Raw genomic sequence first — 18,967 nt, forward strand, 5'->3', positions numbered from 1 at the left:
TCTCGGCACCCGCTGACGAAGTACTGGATCGCCTGGACTTCATGGACGCCCTCGCAGCTGTTCCGGAGCTCGGTCCAGCGTGCGAGGTACTCGCGGCCGGTCTCCGTAGGCCCTTGCACGCACATGGCGAGCTGGCTAGGGCGGCCGGGTCGTTTGTAGGTCCCCGTGAAGTTGCGGACGAAGGCTTCCTTGAAGTCCACCCACGTGTTGATGCTGCCCATCGGCAGGCTGTTCAACCACGTGCGGGCCGACCCTTGGAGCATGAGTGGTGCGTAGCGCACGGCGAGACGACGATTGGCACTGGTGATGCCAATGGTCGTGGTGTAGTCGGTGAGCCAGTCTTCTAGCTTCACCGTCCCATTGTACTTGGGGGTGTCGCGGGGGAGCATGAATCCTTTGGGGAAGGGCTCCTCCCGGATGCGCGGGCCGAAGCACGCCGGCCCGATAGCGCCGCTCTCCTCCACCTCCAGGGAGCGAGCGAGCTGATCGAGGCGGTGGCGAGCGTCGGTGTCGTCGATGGCGCGCGGGCCAAGTCGACTTGCGGCCAGACCACGGGGGGCCGGGTCGGTTGGAGCCGGACGCCGGCCATGTTGGCCGGGTCCGTGCTGGGTCTCTAGGACGGGCTCGTTGCCCAATCCGCCGGCGGCTGTAGCGGCCAGAACGCGCCGAGTCCGGGCTTGGCCGGAGTGCGCCTCGCCAGGTGGCGAGGAAGCGGTGTGCACAAGCTCGCCGGGCCCACCAAGGCGGGCGGAGCCGGACCCCGCCGGCTTGGCGAGCTGGTTGAGGCGGTCCTGCTGGGTGTTGGCGGCGTGGAGGAGTTCGCGCATCCGCCCGATGCGCTCTTTCAGCTCCTCACCCGCGAGCTGGTCCAGGCCGACTGCGGCTGCCTGGGCAGCGCGCATGTTCTTCGCTGGGGTCTCGTAGGCGGTTGGGACAGCGCCGAGGGCCCGGCCGATCGCTCCTCCCCGGGCACGCACATCGGCGACCCGGCTTGGCTCGGCCGCGGCGGGCGTGAATCCGTAGGCGGCGTCGCGCTCCAGCTGAGCGACGTCCAGGCGACGCTGAGTGGCGGCGAGCGTCTCAGATAGGTCCAGCATCTGCTGGCGCCTTTCCTCGAGCTGGGTTCGGGCCTCAGCGACGTTGTTGGCGTCGACGTCGGTGCCGATGGGGATACGGAGGCTCTGCATCGCGGCGCGCAACGGATCGGGCGGCTCGATCCGATCTGTTGCGGCCCTGGCTTCGGCAGCCTTACTCGTCTTGCTCGATGAGGAGGAGGCACCGTCGCGGTGACGAAGACCTCCACATGGACGTCCATTGCCCCGGCGGAAACGCCGCCGCCGAGGGAGAGGGGAGAGTCGGAGTAGCTGAGCACCTCGCTGGGGTACTCGTCGGCCGCGAACGCATCAGAGATGCGCAGTGCGGCGAAGGAGGCGACAAGCGCGCCGACGACGTCGTCCGCCAGAGCGATGGACTCGTCGGCGTAGGAGAAGGGCTCCGTCCGAAGCATGCTCCCGGCCAACTCCTCGAGCTGCCCCACGGTGGGCGCCAACTGTCGTGGTGGGCGCACGGCAGATGCCAAGGGATGGCTAAAGAGAGGAGGAGGCTCGAGGGCGCTGGTGGGCTCCAGAGGCGAGGTTGGCATGAGCGGGCGCGGGACGCCGGACATACCCAGGTTCGGGGCTCTCCGGAGAGATAATACCCCTAGTCCTGCCGAGTGTAGTTGGATGATCGATAGTACAATGTTGCTCCTGGAGCTGTATGAAGGAGGAAGGAAGCTGGCCAAGGCTTGGGCTGCTCCTTCTCTCCGGTGTTGCTGTTTCGTGGCTAGTCCTCTTGCTTCGCCCCCGAATGATCGTGGGCTCCCGGGGGTTTTATAGTCCAACCCCTCAGGGGTACAATGGTAATGTTATAAGTCGGTGGGTCCGTGTAGTCGGTGTCCGGGGACCTGGGCTGGGCCCCGTTGAGGGCTTGTGGTTCGCCGGGTTCCCCTAGGTGCGGGCCCGCCAGCCTAGGGGGACTGTGCGCCGTCTTGTCGATCGTCAGGGCGTGGCTGAGTCGAGCCGCGTACAGTGCTCTCCGTCAGGTTGCCGCTTGCTGTCGTCAGCGGTGAGGGTGGGGGCACTGTTGCCACGCCGCCCTGGTCAGCGGGTAGGTGAGGGGCACTGTTGCCACGTTCCTGCTGACCAGAGGCATGGGCGGGGCACTGTTGCCTCGGTCATCGTTGATTGAAGTCTTGTCCCCGTCATACGGTCTGGATGGGACGGGAGTTGACCCACGGCTGGATTGCGTAGCACGCCATGGGTGGCGCTGGCTTGGTGGGGAGGCCTTGGCCGTGCCGGGTTCGGCTGTCTTGCGCTAGTTGTTGGGGCCGAGTCGACGTGTCTTGCCGGGTCGGCTAGTCTCGCCGGCTTGGGGGGCTTGGCCGGGTCGAGCGACCCGGCCAAGCGCGCACCGGTATTGAGGGGCGATGCCAGCCCCATTGTTTTTGAAGAGGATCCGGGTTCCGTTGCCTGCCCGGAGTCCATCCCCCCGACACTACCTCTTGAGCACTGTGTTGGTTTTTCCCTTGAAGAGGAAAGGGTGATGCAGTAAAGTAGCGTAAGTATTTCCCTCAGTTTTTTAGAACCAAGGTATCAATCCAGTAGGAGGCTACGCTCGAGTCCCACGCACCTACACAAAACAAATAAGAACCTCGCAACCAACGTGATAAAGGGGTTGTCAATCCCTTCACGGTCACTTACGAGAGTGAGATCTGATAGATATGATAAGATAATATTTTTGGTATTTTTATGATAAAGAAAAATAAAGATGCAAAGTAAAATAAAAGGCAATAGAAATAGCTAAGTGTTGGAAGATTAATATGATAGAGAATAGACCCGGGGGCCGTAGGTTTCACTAGTGGCTTCTCTCAAGAGCATAAGTATTATGGTGGGTGAACAAATTACTGTCGAGCAATTGATAGAATTGAGCATAGTTATGAGAATATCTAGGTATGATCATGTATATAGGCATCACGTCCGTGACAAGTAGACCGAAACGATTCTGCATCTACTACTATTACACCACACATCGACCGCTATCCAGCATGCATCTAGAGTATTAAGTTCATAAGAACAGAGTAATGCTTTAAGTATGATGACATGATGTAGAGGGATAAACTCATGCAATATGATATAAACCCCATCTTGTTATCCTCGATGGCAACAATACAATACGTGTCGTTTCCCCTACTGTCACTGGGATCGAGCACCGCAAGATTGAACCCAAAGCTAAGCACTTCTCCCATTGCAAGAAAGATCAATCTAGTAGGCCAAACCAAACTAATAATTCGAAGAGACTTGCAAAGATAACCAATCATACATAAAAGAATTCAGAGAAGATTCAAATATTGTTCATAGATAATCTTGATCATAAACTCACAATTCATCGGTCTCGACAAACACACCGCAAAAGAAGATTACATCGAATAGATCTCCATGAGAATCGAGGAGAACTTTGTATCGAGATCCAAAGAGAGAGAAGAAGCCATCTAGCTAATAACTATGGACCTGAAGGTCTGAGGTAAACTACTCACACATCATCGGAGAGGCTATGGTGTTGATGTAGAAGCCCTCCGTGATCAATGCCCCCTCCGGCAGGACGCCGGAAAAGCCCCAAGATGGGATCTCACGGGTATAGAAGGTTGCGACGGTGGAATTAGGTTTTCGTGGATGCCTCTGATGGTTTGGGGTACGTAGGTATATATAGGAGGAAGAAGTACGTCGGTGGAGCAACGTGGGCCCCACGAGGGCGGAGGGCGCGCCTGGGGAGGGTAGGCTCCCCCTGCCTCGTGCTCTCCTCGTTGATTACTTTACGTGGACTCCAAGTCCTCTGGATCACGTTTGTTCCGAAAAACACGTTCCCGAAGGTTTCATTCCGTTTGGACTCCGTTTGATATTCTTTTTCTGCGAAACTCTGAAATAGGCAAAAAACAGCAATTTGGGCTGGGCCTCCGGTTAATAGGTTAGTCCCAAAATAATATAAAAGTGTATAAATAAGCCCATTAAACATCCAAAACAGAATATATAATAGCATGGAACAATCAAAAATTATAGATACGTTGGAGACGTATCATCCGGCGCTGGAGCTTGGACATAGTCCGGCGTTGGAGCTCGGATACAGTCCGGCGTTGGAGCTTGGACATAGTCCGGCGTTGGAACTCGGATATAGTCCGGCGTTGGAGCTGGGATACAGTCCGGCGTTGGAGCTTGGACATAGTCCAGCGTTGGAGCTCGGATACAGTCCGGCATTGGGGCTCGGATACATTCCGGCGTTAGAGCTCGGAAGCGGTCCGGCGTTGGTGCTCGGCTACTAAAGATACCTCGAATGTTGTCCGGTGTTGGAGCTCGGACGCAAGAGGACGCTGCCACCCGGGAACAACTTCAAACCCGAGGTGTGGCATAAAAATAACAAGGCATTGATAAAGGGCGGAAACTTAAAGGGGCTCCTCGGATACCCGACGTGTAAACTCTTCGGATGCACTTCGGCGATCCTCAAGATCGAAGATGAGAAGATTTGTTGAACCAGTTTTCAAGACCGATGACCGAAGATGAAGAACAGTTCGGAAGAATCGAGGAGCTTCCCCAACTTCAAGAACGGTCAAGGGGCTACTGACGGTGTCCTGGACAAGGGGGGACTCACCACGTCGTCTCCCGACCAGCTGGATCGGGTCGAGGACCCCCATGGCGGTTCACTCATGAGCCACTTCGGGCAGCCCACGCCGCATACAAGGAAGATCCCACGGGACTTGGCGCCCAAGACAAGGATTCCTCTAACCCCTAGGTCTACGGTGCATATATAAACCGAGGCCAGGCTAGTCAGTAGACAATCTCATTACTATCGTCTTGTGGTAGAAACATGTACTCTGTACTATACCCATATCAATACAATCAAAAGCAGGATGTAGGGTATTGTCTCTTTGAGAGAGCCCGAACCTGGGTAAAACCCTGTGTCCATGTTACCATCGCTCCAAGACGCCTAGCTTAGGACCTCTACTACGAGATACGCCGGATATAGAACCGACAATGATGAAAACTAGCTTGACGATAATTCCCATGTGTCCTCGGGAGCGCTTTCCTTTATATAAGAGTTTGTCCATGCTTGTCCTTTGCTACAAAAAGGATTGGGCCACCTTGCTGCACCTTGTTTACTTTTGTTACTTGTTACCCGTTACGAATTACCTTATCACAAAACTATCTGTTATCGATAATTTCAGTGCTTGCAGAGAATACCTTACTGAAAACTGCTTGTCATTTCCTTCTGCTCCTCATTGGGTTCGACACTCTTACTTATCGAAAGGACTATGATAGATCCCCTATACTTGTGGGTTATCAAGCATAAAAGGATACTTGAATAAGAGTTTTTCAATGAAAGACCTCGGTGAAGCTGCTTATATATTGGGCATCAAGATCTATAGAGAAAGATCAAGACGCTTAATAGGACTTTCACAAAGCACATACCTTGACAAAGTTTTGAAAAAGTTCATAATGGATCAGTCAAAGAAAGGGTTCTTGCCTGTGTTGCAAGATATGAAGTTGAGTCAGACTCAAAGCTCTACCACTTCAGAAGATAGAGAGAAAATGAAAGTCATTACCTATGCCTCAGCCATAGGTTCTATCATGTGCTATGCTGTCTACCAGACCTGATGTGCGCCTTGCCATAAGTCTGGCAGGGAGGTACCAAAGTAATCCAGGAGTGGATCACTGGACAGCGGTCAAGAACATCCTGAAGTACCTGAAAAGGACGAAGGATATGTTTCTCGTTTATGGAGGTGCCAAAGAGCTCGTCGTAAATGGTTACGTCGATGCTAGCTTTGACACTAATCCGGATGACTCTAAGTCACAAAACGGATACGTATTTATATTGAATGGTGGAGCTGTCAGTTGGTGCAGTTCCAAGCAGAGCGTCGTGGCGGGATCTACGTGTGAAGCGGAGTATATAGTTGCTTCTGAAGCAGCAAATGAAGGAGTCTGGATGAAGGAGTTCATATCCAATCTAGGTGTAATACCTAGTGCATCGGGTCCAATGAAAATCTTTTGTGACAATACTGGAGTGATTGCCTTGGCAAAGGAATCCAGATTTCACAAGGGAACCAAACACATCAAGAGACGCTTCAACTCCATCCATGAACAAGTCAAGGAGGGAGACATAGAAATTTGCAAAATACATAAGGATATGAATGTAGCAGACCCGTTGACTAAGCCTCTTCCGCGAGCAAAACATGATCAGCACCAATGGGTGTTAGATTCATTACAATGTAATCTAGATTATTGACTCTAGTGCAAGTGGGAGACTGAAGGAATATGCCCTAGAGGCAATAATAAAGTTGTTATTTTATATTTCCTTATTCATGATAAAGGTTTATTATTCATGCTTGAATTGTATTGAGAAACTTAAATACATGTGTGAATACATAAACAAACACCGTGTCCCTAGTAAGCCTCTACTTGACTGGCTCGTTGATCAAAGATGGTTAAGGTTTCCTAACCATGGACATGAGTTGTCATTTGATAACGCGATCACATCATTAGGAGAATGATGTGATGGACAAGACCCATCCGTTAGCTTAGCATTATGATCGTTCAGTTTTATTGCTATTGCTTTCTTCATGTCAAATACATATTCCTTCGACTATGAGATTATGCAACTCCCGGATACTGTAGGAATGCCTTGTGTGCTATCAAACGTCACAACGTAACTGGGTGATTATAAAGATGCTCTACAGGTATCTCCGAAGGTGTTTGTTGAGTTGGCATAGATCGAGATTAGGATTTGTCACTCCGAGTATCGGAGAGGTATCTCTGGGCCCTCTCGGTAATACACATCATAAGCTTGCAAGCAAACGACTAAGAAGTTAGTCACGAGATGATGTATTATGGAACAAGTAAAGAGACTTGCCGGTAACGAGATTGAACTAGGTATGAAGATACCTACGTGTGAATCCATCGTGAATTCGTGATGCCTCGCCTCTGCCCGAAAAAGTGTTTCTACCGGAACCGGTAGCTACCAGTTCAACTTCAGGCAATCACCTCGCACCACCACATTGTGTAGTTTATACCACATGCAGTATAACACTGTTTGCGTTTATTTACTAAATGTTGGTATTCCAACACTCTGGCCCACCACGTGATGTCATTCACATGCATGCATTGCAAGAACATGACAACTCTCTTCTCTTACATAATAAATCCATACTTTTATTTCACCTTTGCTAATTTAACTCATCTGTATCTTTTAAACCATAATTTCATTATTAAGTTTATTCAATATATTTGAACTCATGGCGTTCAGACCTTTAAAACAAGACTAGTCTTGAATATATTTCAAACATGTTTAAATTTGAATGTTTCAATTGATTTATTTCACTTTAACTATTTCAGTCAGTTGAAATCCCGATTTCATTTCTTTCAAAACATATTTTGAATTATTTCAAAAAATCATTTCAAAAACCAGATTCATATATTATTTCACTTGGTTCAAGAATTCAGTTTCAATTTTTTCTTACAACCATTTAAATTATTTCAGATGTATTACACTTTTTTAGAATGCTATTTCATTTATTTCAAATAAGACTCCATAATTCAAAAATAATGAGTTACTACAATTCAATAATTTCATAACATATTCACTTTTTCAAAATACTTTTAAAAATTCACTCTTTTGAAACAAACTAATTTCACTAGAAAACCTTCACTCCTTTTCAGAAACACATGTTTCGCACATTCCAAAAATATAATTTCACAAAAAATGAAAACCTATTTCACTCATTGGTCTTGTTCTAAGCAGCTCCCAATATCGTGATGTCATCCACATATTTCATACGGTATATCACAGATCTAGATAAGAATATCTTTATTTCACAAATCGGAACCAAAACCTATTTCCATATTTCATAGAGCATGTTTTAGAGTTTCAATATTTCGCTCTTTCATTAACAAGTTAACAAAACATAAAATAAGTATGTCACTTTTTTGCGTGGTAATATGTCACATATTACAAAAACCACTTTCACAAAACACATATTACAAAAGTCACTTTCACAAAATATATTTCAGAATTTCAAATTCGCTATTTAACAAAACACATTTCACTATTTCATTATCAATTTCACGTATTTCAGAGAACCTACAAAAAACTATTTCACTTATCACCAAAATCCCCTTCACAAAGAAGTATTTCAGATATCACAAGATGAAACCAAAATCACTTTCTTTCACAAATCTGAACCAAAATATCTTCCTTATCACAAGATTGTCCATATATTGTTCATTAAAAAAAATGTTCAAAAAAATATCTTCCATATTTCACAAAACATATTTCACTATTTCAATACTTCATTAGCATTTTAGCATATTTCAGATATTATTTTACCTATTTCACTAGTTTCAAACATGTGAAATCAATTTTAGCTAATTGCAATAACCCATTGCACATATTTGAAATAAAAATCACTGGAATGCTTTTCATATATTTGAAAAAAAAATATCAGTTTCATATATTTGAACTTGTATTTCACATAGTGAAACGAGTATAAAATATATTCAAAATTGGTCTTGTTCTAAAGTTCTTGCATCGGGATTACACACACACACACACACACACACACACACACACACACAAATTGGAAAACGAAGTTGTAGTTTAAAAGATATGATTGATTGAAATTGTGAAAGAGAAAATAAATGGCATGGATTTGTTGAGATGCAGAGGAGAAATAATGGATGCACCTGCATGGGACCTACCGTAGCTTTCTATGACAAAAACTAACAGGAGTACACACGTGGGCCTGTTGCTTGTCCAAGTCAGAGATGTAATGCACAGTATTCAAATCGAAATAATTAATCTTGCTATTATACGGAGCACGGCGGCATGAATCTCAGCATGCACACGAGCGGTGGATTGTTCGACGCTACATACCGCCACCGGTAAAAACTAAAAAGAGCTTCGCGCGCCTCCGCCTTCCCCGCCAGCCCGCACACGCTGACGTAGTGACGTCCCCGCTTCTTCTCCCTCCTCCACGCCGGCCGCGAGCTTGTGTGCTTCGGGCGTACGTTGCTGAAACCATTCCTGATGACACGCCTCTACTCCACCACGGCGTGCGCGTCCCGCGTCCGCATCCGCTGCCGCTGCCACCTCTCCTCCACCACCACCTCGGCGCCCTCGCGCTCCTGGTCGCCCCGCGCCGCCTTCGCCGCGGCCACAGAGCGCGTCCGTTCAGGCACGCTCGGCCGACCAGACGCACACCGCCTGTTCGACGAATTGTTACGGCGGGACACCCCGGTCCCCAGCCGCCCCCTGAACGACCTCCCTCCCGTGCTCGCCCGCGCCACGTCCTCCGCATCCTGCGTCACAGATGGGCCCGCCCTCGCCGTCGCCCTCTTCAGCCGCGTGCTCCGAGCGGAAGCCGGTCCGTGGGTGGCGCGTCCCACAGCGTACACCTACGGCATCCTCACGGACTGCTGCTGCTCGCCTTTCTTGGCCGTCTCCTCAGTACGGGCCTCAACGCAGACCAGGTCGTCGCCAACAGCTTCCTCAAGTGCCTCTGCTGCGCCAAGCGGACCGACGAGGCCGTCGAGGTACTGCTTCATAGGATGCCCACACGGCACATACAACATACACTAGTTCTTAAGAGGTTATGTGAGGATGGAAGGAGCCAGGGGGCACTCGGCCTGCTCCACACGGTGGCGAAACAGGGAGGTGGCTACCAGTATAAGAAATCTAGACTGCCTGCTTGTAGCATTGAGTTCATTTTGCGGTGTGCTAAAATCGGAAAAAATGTGAAATGCCTATGACCCTGTTAATCTTCGAGGAAAGGTAATCTAACATGACAGGTTGCAATTTTAGGGATGATGGGCTCTGATTTCCATTGGGGATGGTACACACATATAATCTTCCACCAGGAGCACAATGAATAGAGATGCAATCTTTTGTAGGTATGTGCAACTACAGTCTACAGGTCTTAACACTTGAACTCTGTGATTGCTGCTTGTTGAGTTGAGTTTGATGGTTCTCAAGTTTTGGTTTGCCATCTATGATCTCAGAAACTTGATTGATCCAGGTTAGATTCTGAGATCACTATTATGGATGTAGTAGAAAATAGGATCAATAGTTGATTTCGGATCAAACCACTTATGATGAAGCAAAGAAAACAAATGAAAGAAAAAGGCTGAAATGAAGAATGACCTTGTTTGTATAGTGACATGGAGAACACTAGTCCCATACGTCCGTGATGGCTAGTATTCTGAATGTCTTGCTGGAAGTTCTGCCTTGAGAATTGGAGATAAATGACTGGTGATAGCCAAATGGGGGCAAAGATGGATCGTTCAAGTTGATCATACTATCTTTTCAACTAGTAGTTCATTTAACTACTGATGACAAGTGCTATTTAGGGAAGGAAACATCAATATTAACCCTGAAGTCCAGAGCTGCTACAAGTTCAGGATTGTTTTGTGCCTACATCATCTTGAGGTTCCAAGCTATGCTTAAAGGAGGTCTAGCTCTTAGAAATAAGCCCCTTTATTAGCACACAAGATACAAACAAACTACTGGCGTTCACAGAGGAAAAAGAATCTGTCACCCCAGGAGCTACAAAACTTGTACAGAGCAGAGCTAATCTTTCCATTTCCAAGCGTGTTAAAGTGCGCACTCGTGATTTCTCTTCAGGAAAAAAAGCCGAGAAGTTGCGGATGACGCTGAAGGTACAGAGGAGGAAGAACTGCAATACCTGTGGATGTTGCCAACGTTTCTCATTGTAGCTGAGTTGATTTCCAATGAAGCTGTGTAGTTTGAATTCAGATGATGGATCATGCATTCTAATTCCCTTACCTCAACGGATCCATGTCAAGGAATATGTTAATTAAATGCAGTAAACACCATTGCCGTCAAGTACTATTGATTTTCTCTGCAGTGTGACATGAAACTAGTCTGGCATATATACCAATTGTATTGAATGAAATTTGCAGCAGTTGCAAAATTCAGGCAGCATATATGTTCTTCCCCAGGAAATAGCAGTCATCTGGAATAGTAGTTAAGCACAGAAGTGATCTTCCTGATGTGCTTGCATCCATCAGATCCAATGCTTGCATACAACAGACTGAAAAATACAACAGACCGAAAACATAGAAAGAGATCTGGTGCTACTTGCATACATCAGAACAATCCAAGTCACAGACCGAAAACATAGAAAGAGATCTGGTTCTTTTTCAGATTCTTGACTAGTTACTCTTTTCTGAACATGGTTATGTGCATCACCACTCAAACGAAGTATTGTGAAATCAGAGATGAATCCATTGGATCTGTGCCTCAGTACACACTTTTCCGACTAGAGCAGCAGAATGCTTTAAGAAGCCACAGAAGCATACAAGAATAAATAGATACGAAAAGATTACTCAAATGCTCTGCAAAATTCAGACCAACAATTTTCTCATTCATATCCAAAATTGATTACAGTATGACTTGATAGTCGGTACATCAAGGACTTGCTTAGCTCAAAGCTTCACTCACACATACACACAAGAGTTCACCAACCAATGCTACTCGTCAGAAACTGCAACTATAACTCACCACGACGCCAATGCCTAAGAATCCAAGTCAGCCAAGATTAATTTTACAGGAGGGTCAGCATAGTCTCCAGACGCTAGGCAGCTCACATGATTACTGTGTGTATCGACAAGTTCAATTCTACTCCTTTTTTCCTGCTACAAGCCGGGTAGCAAACGGGCGTTTTGGATTTTGCGGCGAGTGCGTTGTACGCTCTGTCTCGTGCCGGAATTGCAGTACATGAGCTTCCTTTTTAGGCTCATCTGCTTTACTTTGATTTATTGAAAATGCCCTTTATTTACTTAAACCCTTACTTAGGACCAGGTGTGGATGTAGTGTAACTATGCCGTACACATCTTAACAAGGTTTTTGCTGCCTAGCCAGATGGAGATTCTGCTGACACTCTTGTAAAATTACTAATGACTGAAAGGGATTGAAAGAACACTAGAAATCTTGGTGATTAAGTGCAGAACCTAGAGATGCAAAGATTAAATGAAACTCATGTGTGAATGGTTTAGGAAGGACTAGCTTAACTCGAAGGCTCACCCACACGGACTCAAGAAAGGAATTGGTTCCTCTGCTTCCTCTGCTTTGCTTCCTCTGATGCAAGACTACCACCAGCAAGCCTGCACTGCTGATGATTTCTTCCTCTGCTCCTTCGATCACCCGTGGGTTGCAGTCATCCGTGGATTTGCATCGCTTGAGCAAAGTCCCGTCGACGAGCCATCTCGAGGAGGTGAGCTTGATAACGCCATGCGTGCTGTCTTGCTTTGAGAAGCTCCTCAGGGGACTTGGTCACGTCGGAGTGATGGATCCAGGGGTCGTTGAACTGCACCGTGTCCGCCATCTGCTCCACCTTTCGCCGGGCCTCTGCTCTGCTGCGCTCGATCTCCTGCCGACGGTTGGCCACGTCTTTGGAGGCAGAGCGAGCCTTGTCGAGGCGAGCCATGGTGAGGCGAGCTTTCTCGATCAGTTCGCGCATGCTCATCTGCGGCTTCGATTGCGTCGCGGCAGCCGGAGATTCGGCGACCTGGTTATTGATTGCGGAGAAGTGGAGTGGATCCTTGCCGCTGCTGGGAGACGGAAGCTTGCTGCCGTTCTTGATGTTGGCGGGGACGGCGACATGGAGCTCGCCCCCAGAGCAGGCACCGCGTACGCGCTTCGCCGGCGGCGGTTGCTCGTCGCGCACGGATCCGGGGCGCTTTGGCTTCTTGGCAGCCGCGGGGTTCGCCATCAAGGCGGGGTTCACGCGCACGCGGGAGGAGCAGGAGTGCAGGTCGGCGGAGGCGGCGGCGCTACGGCGCGGGAGCAGAGACGGCGGGAGCACCGTGGTGCCGGCCATGGTCGCGGCCGCGGAGTTGATCGAGGAGCAACGATCCGGCGTTGGGAGGGAGAGGAAGATGGATCGAGGGAGGCTGATCGGAGGGCGAGGTCAGATGGATCGGGATTTGGGGAAATCGGGGCGATCAAGAAAACAGGAACGCGGGCGGCAAGCGATTTGAATCCGAGTCGAAGTCGGCCCAGGCATAGTTAAAACGCGCACTTTCGTTTTTGAATCCGAGTCGGCATGGCTTCTGATTACTATGTGTCGTTGCTTACGTCTCTCTGCTTCAGTTCAGAGTTCCTGATGTGTTTGTATGGAGATATTCAGGCGCATCAGGGTCTTTTCTCAATCCAGAACAGCGCTTATTTGGAGATCCTGATGTGTTTGTAGTGTGTGCAGCTACAGATCTTAACTCTGAGCTCTGTAGTTGCTGCTTGTCAAGTTGAAATCTGATTATGCGCAAAAAAAACAGAAAAAAAAAATGAGTTGAAGTCTGATTATTCTCAAGTTGAACATGCCAGCTTTTGGTTTGCCATGTATGATCTCAGAAACCTGAAGATCAAGCTTGCAAAGATTTTGGTAGTTGGTACTACAGAATCATGTTTATTTTCACTATACAAAACTGGTCTTAATATCTCGAATATATACACTACCTGAGCCGTAAAAAGACCATAATCCTTGCTTACATTTTTTTGGTATATATATGCTACTACTGAATGTTCTCCATTATATCAAACCTCCGGGTCTAGAATGATTCGAACTCTGGTCGACATTGGAGCTGAACTCGTTATCGTTATGTCTATTGTCCTGCTTGATTGGCTCACATATGTTGATGTCGTGTCTCTCTCGGCACACCCATGGATCAGCGCAGCGGGCTGCTTAGGCTCCATTGGTAAGCTTATACTTTCAGAGTTCAGCATTGCAGCAACATCTGTCATGGTGGGCCGATCTGTTGGATCTTCCTGAGCACAAAGTAGTGCCACCTGAGCACATTTCGTTATCTCAGAGACTTCATATCCATCCCCTAACAATGGATCCACAAGCTCATGCAACTTTTGGTCCTTCCACATACGCCAGGCCTGAAATAGTTTTTCAACAAGCTGGACATGAGAGAACTGCAGTGCAGAAGAAGGAAAATAATCTGGCAACAAAAGTAAACATCCCGTGAATGTGAACTAGCATAAGAAATCTTGCTTTAAATATATATGTTCAGTTCACTCACATCTCGTACAAGATCACCAACCCCTCGCTTGTCGAGTATGGTATTCTTTCGGCCACTAATAATCACCAGAACCAAAACGCCAAAGCTGAACACATCTGTCTTCATCGAGTAAACTCCTCGAGATGCATACTCCGGAGCCTTGTAACCACTGAAAATGAAACAAAAGATATCGAAACTGTAAGATTAGAACATCTGAAGATAAAATGGTGGGAATCTGTGATGATTGATATATTAGGTAGCTGATACCTGGTTCCCACGACCCTACTCGTGCGCTCTTCTGCTAGTTCTGAACTCAGAGCTCTAGCTGATCCAAAATCAGCAATCTTTGGGAGCATGTTACAATCCAAGAGGACATTATGTGGTTTCAAGTCTCTGTGGACAAGCCAGAACATGGAGTGCTTATGCAGGTAAACAATTCCCTCTGTTAACCCTGTAATTATCTTGAATCGCTTAGACCAGTTTAGCATTGGCCCTTTTGTTCTGTCTGCAAAATGTTCGAAGAATGATTATTTTTTTGGAATCTTTTCTTCTGCTCTAAATCAAATTACAATAGTTTCAAATCAATTATGATATGGAATTAGGGTTGTTGTAGCCTTGATTTAATCGTAGACGGTTTGCATTCGTGCACATACATACTTGGAATTAAATGAGGCGCGCTTGGAAATAACTTACAGTAGGGAAAACTTACCGCATAGGTAACGATCCAAGGAACCATTTTGCATGAACTCATACACTAGAATCCTTTCTTTCCCATGGATGCACCACCCCAATAACCTAATCACATTGGCATGCTGAAGCTTTGCAAGCTGCAATTCACTGTTGACTTCAAGCATTGCTGCGTGCTCATCAGCTCTTTTGATGGCAACATTAAGTCCACCAGGCAACTGGCCCTGCAATTTTTAAAAAGGGAGTTAAAATTAACTTTCTCTAAGCAGACATCCACACTTTATTAGGAGGACAAGGGAGATATGCATTCACTTTGTTAACTTGTTTCTATGTTGGCTTACCTTGTACACCTTCCCAAATCCTCCCCACCCAACTATCATCTTCTCTGAGAAATTGTCTGTAGCATCCAAGATCTGACAGAAACCGAACCTTGTGAATCCCGAGCAAGCCTCTTCCATACGGGTACAAAGTTCCACAAGTTCTTCAATGTCAACGATATTCTGTTCTCGCAGGTCCACTTTTCCTGACTCACAGATAATCTATCCTTGTCACCAATGGAGATTTAACGAACATTGACACTACTAAAAGTATACAAATTATTGATAAAATGCTCCAGTTTGTTTGTGTTTCATGTGATTACTAATGGATTAAATACTTATGTGCTAAAGGAATTTCTCAAGTCCAGAACTGTAGTTTGATTGAAGTTCTTATTTTGTACTCCCTCCGTTCCTAAATATAAGTCTTTTTAGAGATTCCACTATAGAGACTGCATTCGGATGTATATAGACGCCTTTTAGAGTATATGTTCACTCATTTTGCTCCGTATGTAGTCTAAAGTGGAAACGGAGGGAGTACATGTACAATTGCTTTCACTAGCTAGTGCTCTTCCATGATACATGTGCTTATTAACTTCTATTTTTTACCACAATTAAATTCTATGTGGTGACACAAAATTTATTCATGAAAAAGTATGCATGTGTATAACAAAAGTAATATCAATATCATTATCGACATAACGAAGAAATTCTGAAATCCTTGAAACTTACAACATTGACATGAAACTTAAGCCTATTAGATTCCATACATCCGAGTCCATGATTAAGCCCAATAGGAAATTCACTTAAGTGCTTACCTACAAATGGTTGTTCTCCAGCATTGCAGAGTTCAGTAGCTCCTTGAATGCGGATTTTGGTCAACTCCAAAGATTTTGTTGGAAACCTAAACGTAGGTAAATCTCATCATTAATGTGCCACCCACCTTTGGTTTCAACAGTCATAAGAAGTGGGAAGCCTAATGCATTTGAGTCTGTATAGCTGAACTTATGGCACGGTTACATAACTTGAGCATGACACTGACTCAACTTAACAAGGAAAAATCATGCTTATTGACGAAAGTGCTAGGAATATGTCAAATCATTTTGTATATTAAGTCAAACAAATTCATTGATCTGGTGTAAATCCTGTAATAAGCTACATAATGGAAGAATAAGCTGACCTGATGTGATGATTTGAACTATCTGTGACTACAGAGAGCACCCCCTCATCAGCCTGCTAGACAATATCAAATATCATCGTTATTGATATACACTAACCAGCACAGATTGTATGATTGAGGTTAGCTGTAGCCCCTCATTCCCCCAATCTCCAATACTATTGGTCCACGATTAATTAGTCCGTTAAACCAGTAAGCAATCCCCCGTAGCTCTAGCATCACTCATTGTAAATTCATATCGAATTGTTTAACTGGCAATTAACCTTTAACAATCTGCAATTTGACCCCAATTCAGACGCAGTCACTTGAATAGATCAGTTCAACCGAATTTAAGTAAAATCGCTCTGAAATTAGTGATTTTCCTCAACCAGACAGGTTTCAGTTTTGATATCAGCTCTGAAATCAGTGATTGCCCCAATTTTGATACTAGTACTAACCTTGACACGGCGACTATCTGCAGTAGAATTGTCGACGAGGGCGATGAGCGGGATGAGGCGGATGAACATGTCGATCTCTTGCTGTGCCACGCGGAGCTCGTCGGCCATCCGGGCACCCAGGAGCAGGCGGCGGAGGTAGCCGCAGTCCTGGCACGCCGTGACCAGCGCGTAGCACCGCCGTAGCGCGCCGCCGAGCTGCTCCAGCGGTCGCATGGTGGCCTCCCGCCGCATCAGCTCGGCGAGCTCCAGCTCCCTTAGCAGGCCGCCGACGAGCTCCACGTGCTGCGCGAGCCGCAAGCAGGCATCCCGGTGGCGGCGCGCCACCAGGGCGGCCTGCAAGACCATGGAGACCAGCCCGAGCACGTCCACGCCCACCAGCTGCGCCATGGTGGAGGCTTGCCCCAGGGCGCCCCACAGGCTGCTCGACGGGCTCGCCATGCTCGCTGCTCCCCGCTGCAGTCCTCGTTGCCGCCATTGACGGGCGCGGGTGTATCTATGGGTGAGCTTGTGTGTGGATCGGCGACTTTGACTAAGCGTGGTATATGTGTGGACTTTCGTTGCATTTTTTTCACGAACTTTTCTTTGCATTCTAGTGCCACATTTCTTCTTAATTTGGGGCCAATGGTCTTTTCAAACTATAAGGACCCCTTTTAAAAAAAAATCTAGGTCTATTATAAAAGTTCATAAAAAATATAAAGGATTTCACACATAATAAAAATTACATTAAGATTTCTAGACCACCGAACAACCACTACTGGCCCTACAATGAGTCGCCAATGCATCGTTATCATTGTTGAAATATTAGGGTGGGCCTAAAGCCCAGCTAACAATTTCAGAAAATCTCTAAAGGCCTGTGTGGGTTATATGGCATTAGGTGTGGTGAGAAGTATTCTAAAAAAAGGTGTGGTGTGAAGTTTAATCTCATGCCGCTAGTTGTAGAGGAGTTGGACCTCGTTATAAGGGATTCTTTTCCGCATGCTATTGGAGCTTGAGAAGAGAAATGTTCCCGCGCTCCTTCTTCGCCGCCTGCCTTGCCACGACACATCGCGGGAATGAGGTAAGCTCACATCTATGCGCTTATTTTTGCCGGTCAGGATTGAGGAGTTTTTGTCAACTGGGCCACGATCTAAGACGTCGGATCATGGACTGTCATTGAATCGAACGTGGTTCAACCCACATCTCTCCACGTGGACGTGCCTATATATCTGAGGCGTCTGCCAACCCTAGCCGTCACGCCAAACAGATCACATTTGCCTCCACGCACACTGTCGTTCCTTCTGCTGTTGCTGCCACCGGTGATCCCATCCCGTCCGTCGCGTACGCGGTCAACAGGAGAGCAGGCCTCCGAGACCCCGCCTCTTCGGATCCTGTATGGGAGAGGGTGATTAGGTTTCGGGGAGCGTTCCCTACGCGACTGCTCGCTGTCGTTCGTCTTCCTCCTCTATATCGTCCTTGTTCGCGTCGTCTTCATCATCATCATGTCCATCGACGTCGACAAAGCCGTTGCCGAGAAGGCTGCCGCTGACCACAAGGCGGCCGAGGAGGCCACCGCCACCGGCCAACTGGAGGGTATAACATGTTTATCCCGCTCCTGTTTCTTTCTGTCTTAACCATACTAGCTATGTGTGTGATGTCTCCACTATATGTGTAGTACGTGCTTATCTAGATTGCAATCAGTATATCATTAATTCTGTCAATGCCATGTTCAAGATTATTTCTTGGATTAAATTAATTGAAAAATTGTCTATTTACTCACCAGTCGCCGCTCCCATATCGGAGTCGGCTTACCTTGTCGATGATAGACGGGAAGTCTTTATGAAAGTGAGAACCAGTGCCCTGTGTTAAACAATAGGCTTGTAGAGAATGTATAGGATAGAAATACGTGACATGTTGTCACATATGTATATTGTAACGCATACATGTATCTGGTGCGGCAGGTTGTTAGCTAGATAGATCTTATCTTGGTATAGCTTGGAGTAGAGGTCAAGTTTAGCAACAACCTGCGCCTCATTGTAATCTGTCATGACTATATAACATGAATGCGTCTCTGCCGAACAGCATACGCTTCTCGCCTCTCATTCTTTCATGGTATCAGAGCAATCCTCGAGCTCATCCATGGCAACGTCTTCAAGTTCCTTCCCCTCCTCGCCATTCGTTCACGCCGCCACCGAGAAGCTCACCAAGGGCAATCAGGCTCTGTGGTGGGCAACTGTGCTCTCCGCCATCCGGGGAGCTTAGATGGCGAAGTAC

The 18,967-nt window shown here is 47.1% G+C and overlaps 1 protein-coding gene across 2 annotated transcripts; it reads right to left on the reverse strand.

Annotated features, from left to right (window-relative positions):
• Positions 1-13,398: 13,398 nt before the first annotated feature.
• LOC109735936 (putative cysteine-rich receptor-like protein kinase 20) lies at positions 13,399-17,281 on the reverse strand. Of its 2 annotated transcripts, none has more exons than XM_020295138.4 (8): positions 16,718-17,281; positions 16,284-16,339; positions 15,922-16,007; positions 15,131-15,312; positions 14,812-15,013; positions 14,370-14,607; positions 14,124-14,271; positions 13,399-13,980 (listed from the first exon to the last, which is right to left on the reverse strand). In XM_020295138.4, exons 1-8 carry the CDS (start codon positions 17,153-17,155, stop codon positions 13,633-13,635), a joined length of 1,698 nt encoding a protein of 565 aa, XP_020150727.1. In that variant the 5' UTR covers positions 17,156-17,281; the 3' UTR covers positions 13,399-13,632. The 2 variants fall into 2 exon arrangements, with proteins under 2 accessions (XP_020150727.1, XP_020150728.1); XM_020295139.4 differs by having other exon boundaries at positions 16,284-16,336; positions 16,718-17,249.
• Between the last annotated feature and the right edge of the window lie 1,686 nt (positions 17,282-18,967).

This window comes from Aegilops tauschii, chromosome 5 (genome assembly GCF_002575655.3).
Source record: "Aegilops tauschii subsp. strangulata cultivar AL8/78 chromosome 5, Aet v6.0, whole genome shotgun sequence".
In the NCBI taxonomy this organism is placed as follows: Eukaryota; Viridiplantae; Streptophyta; class Magnoliopsida; order Poales; family Poaceae; genus Aegilops; species Aegilops tauschii.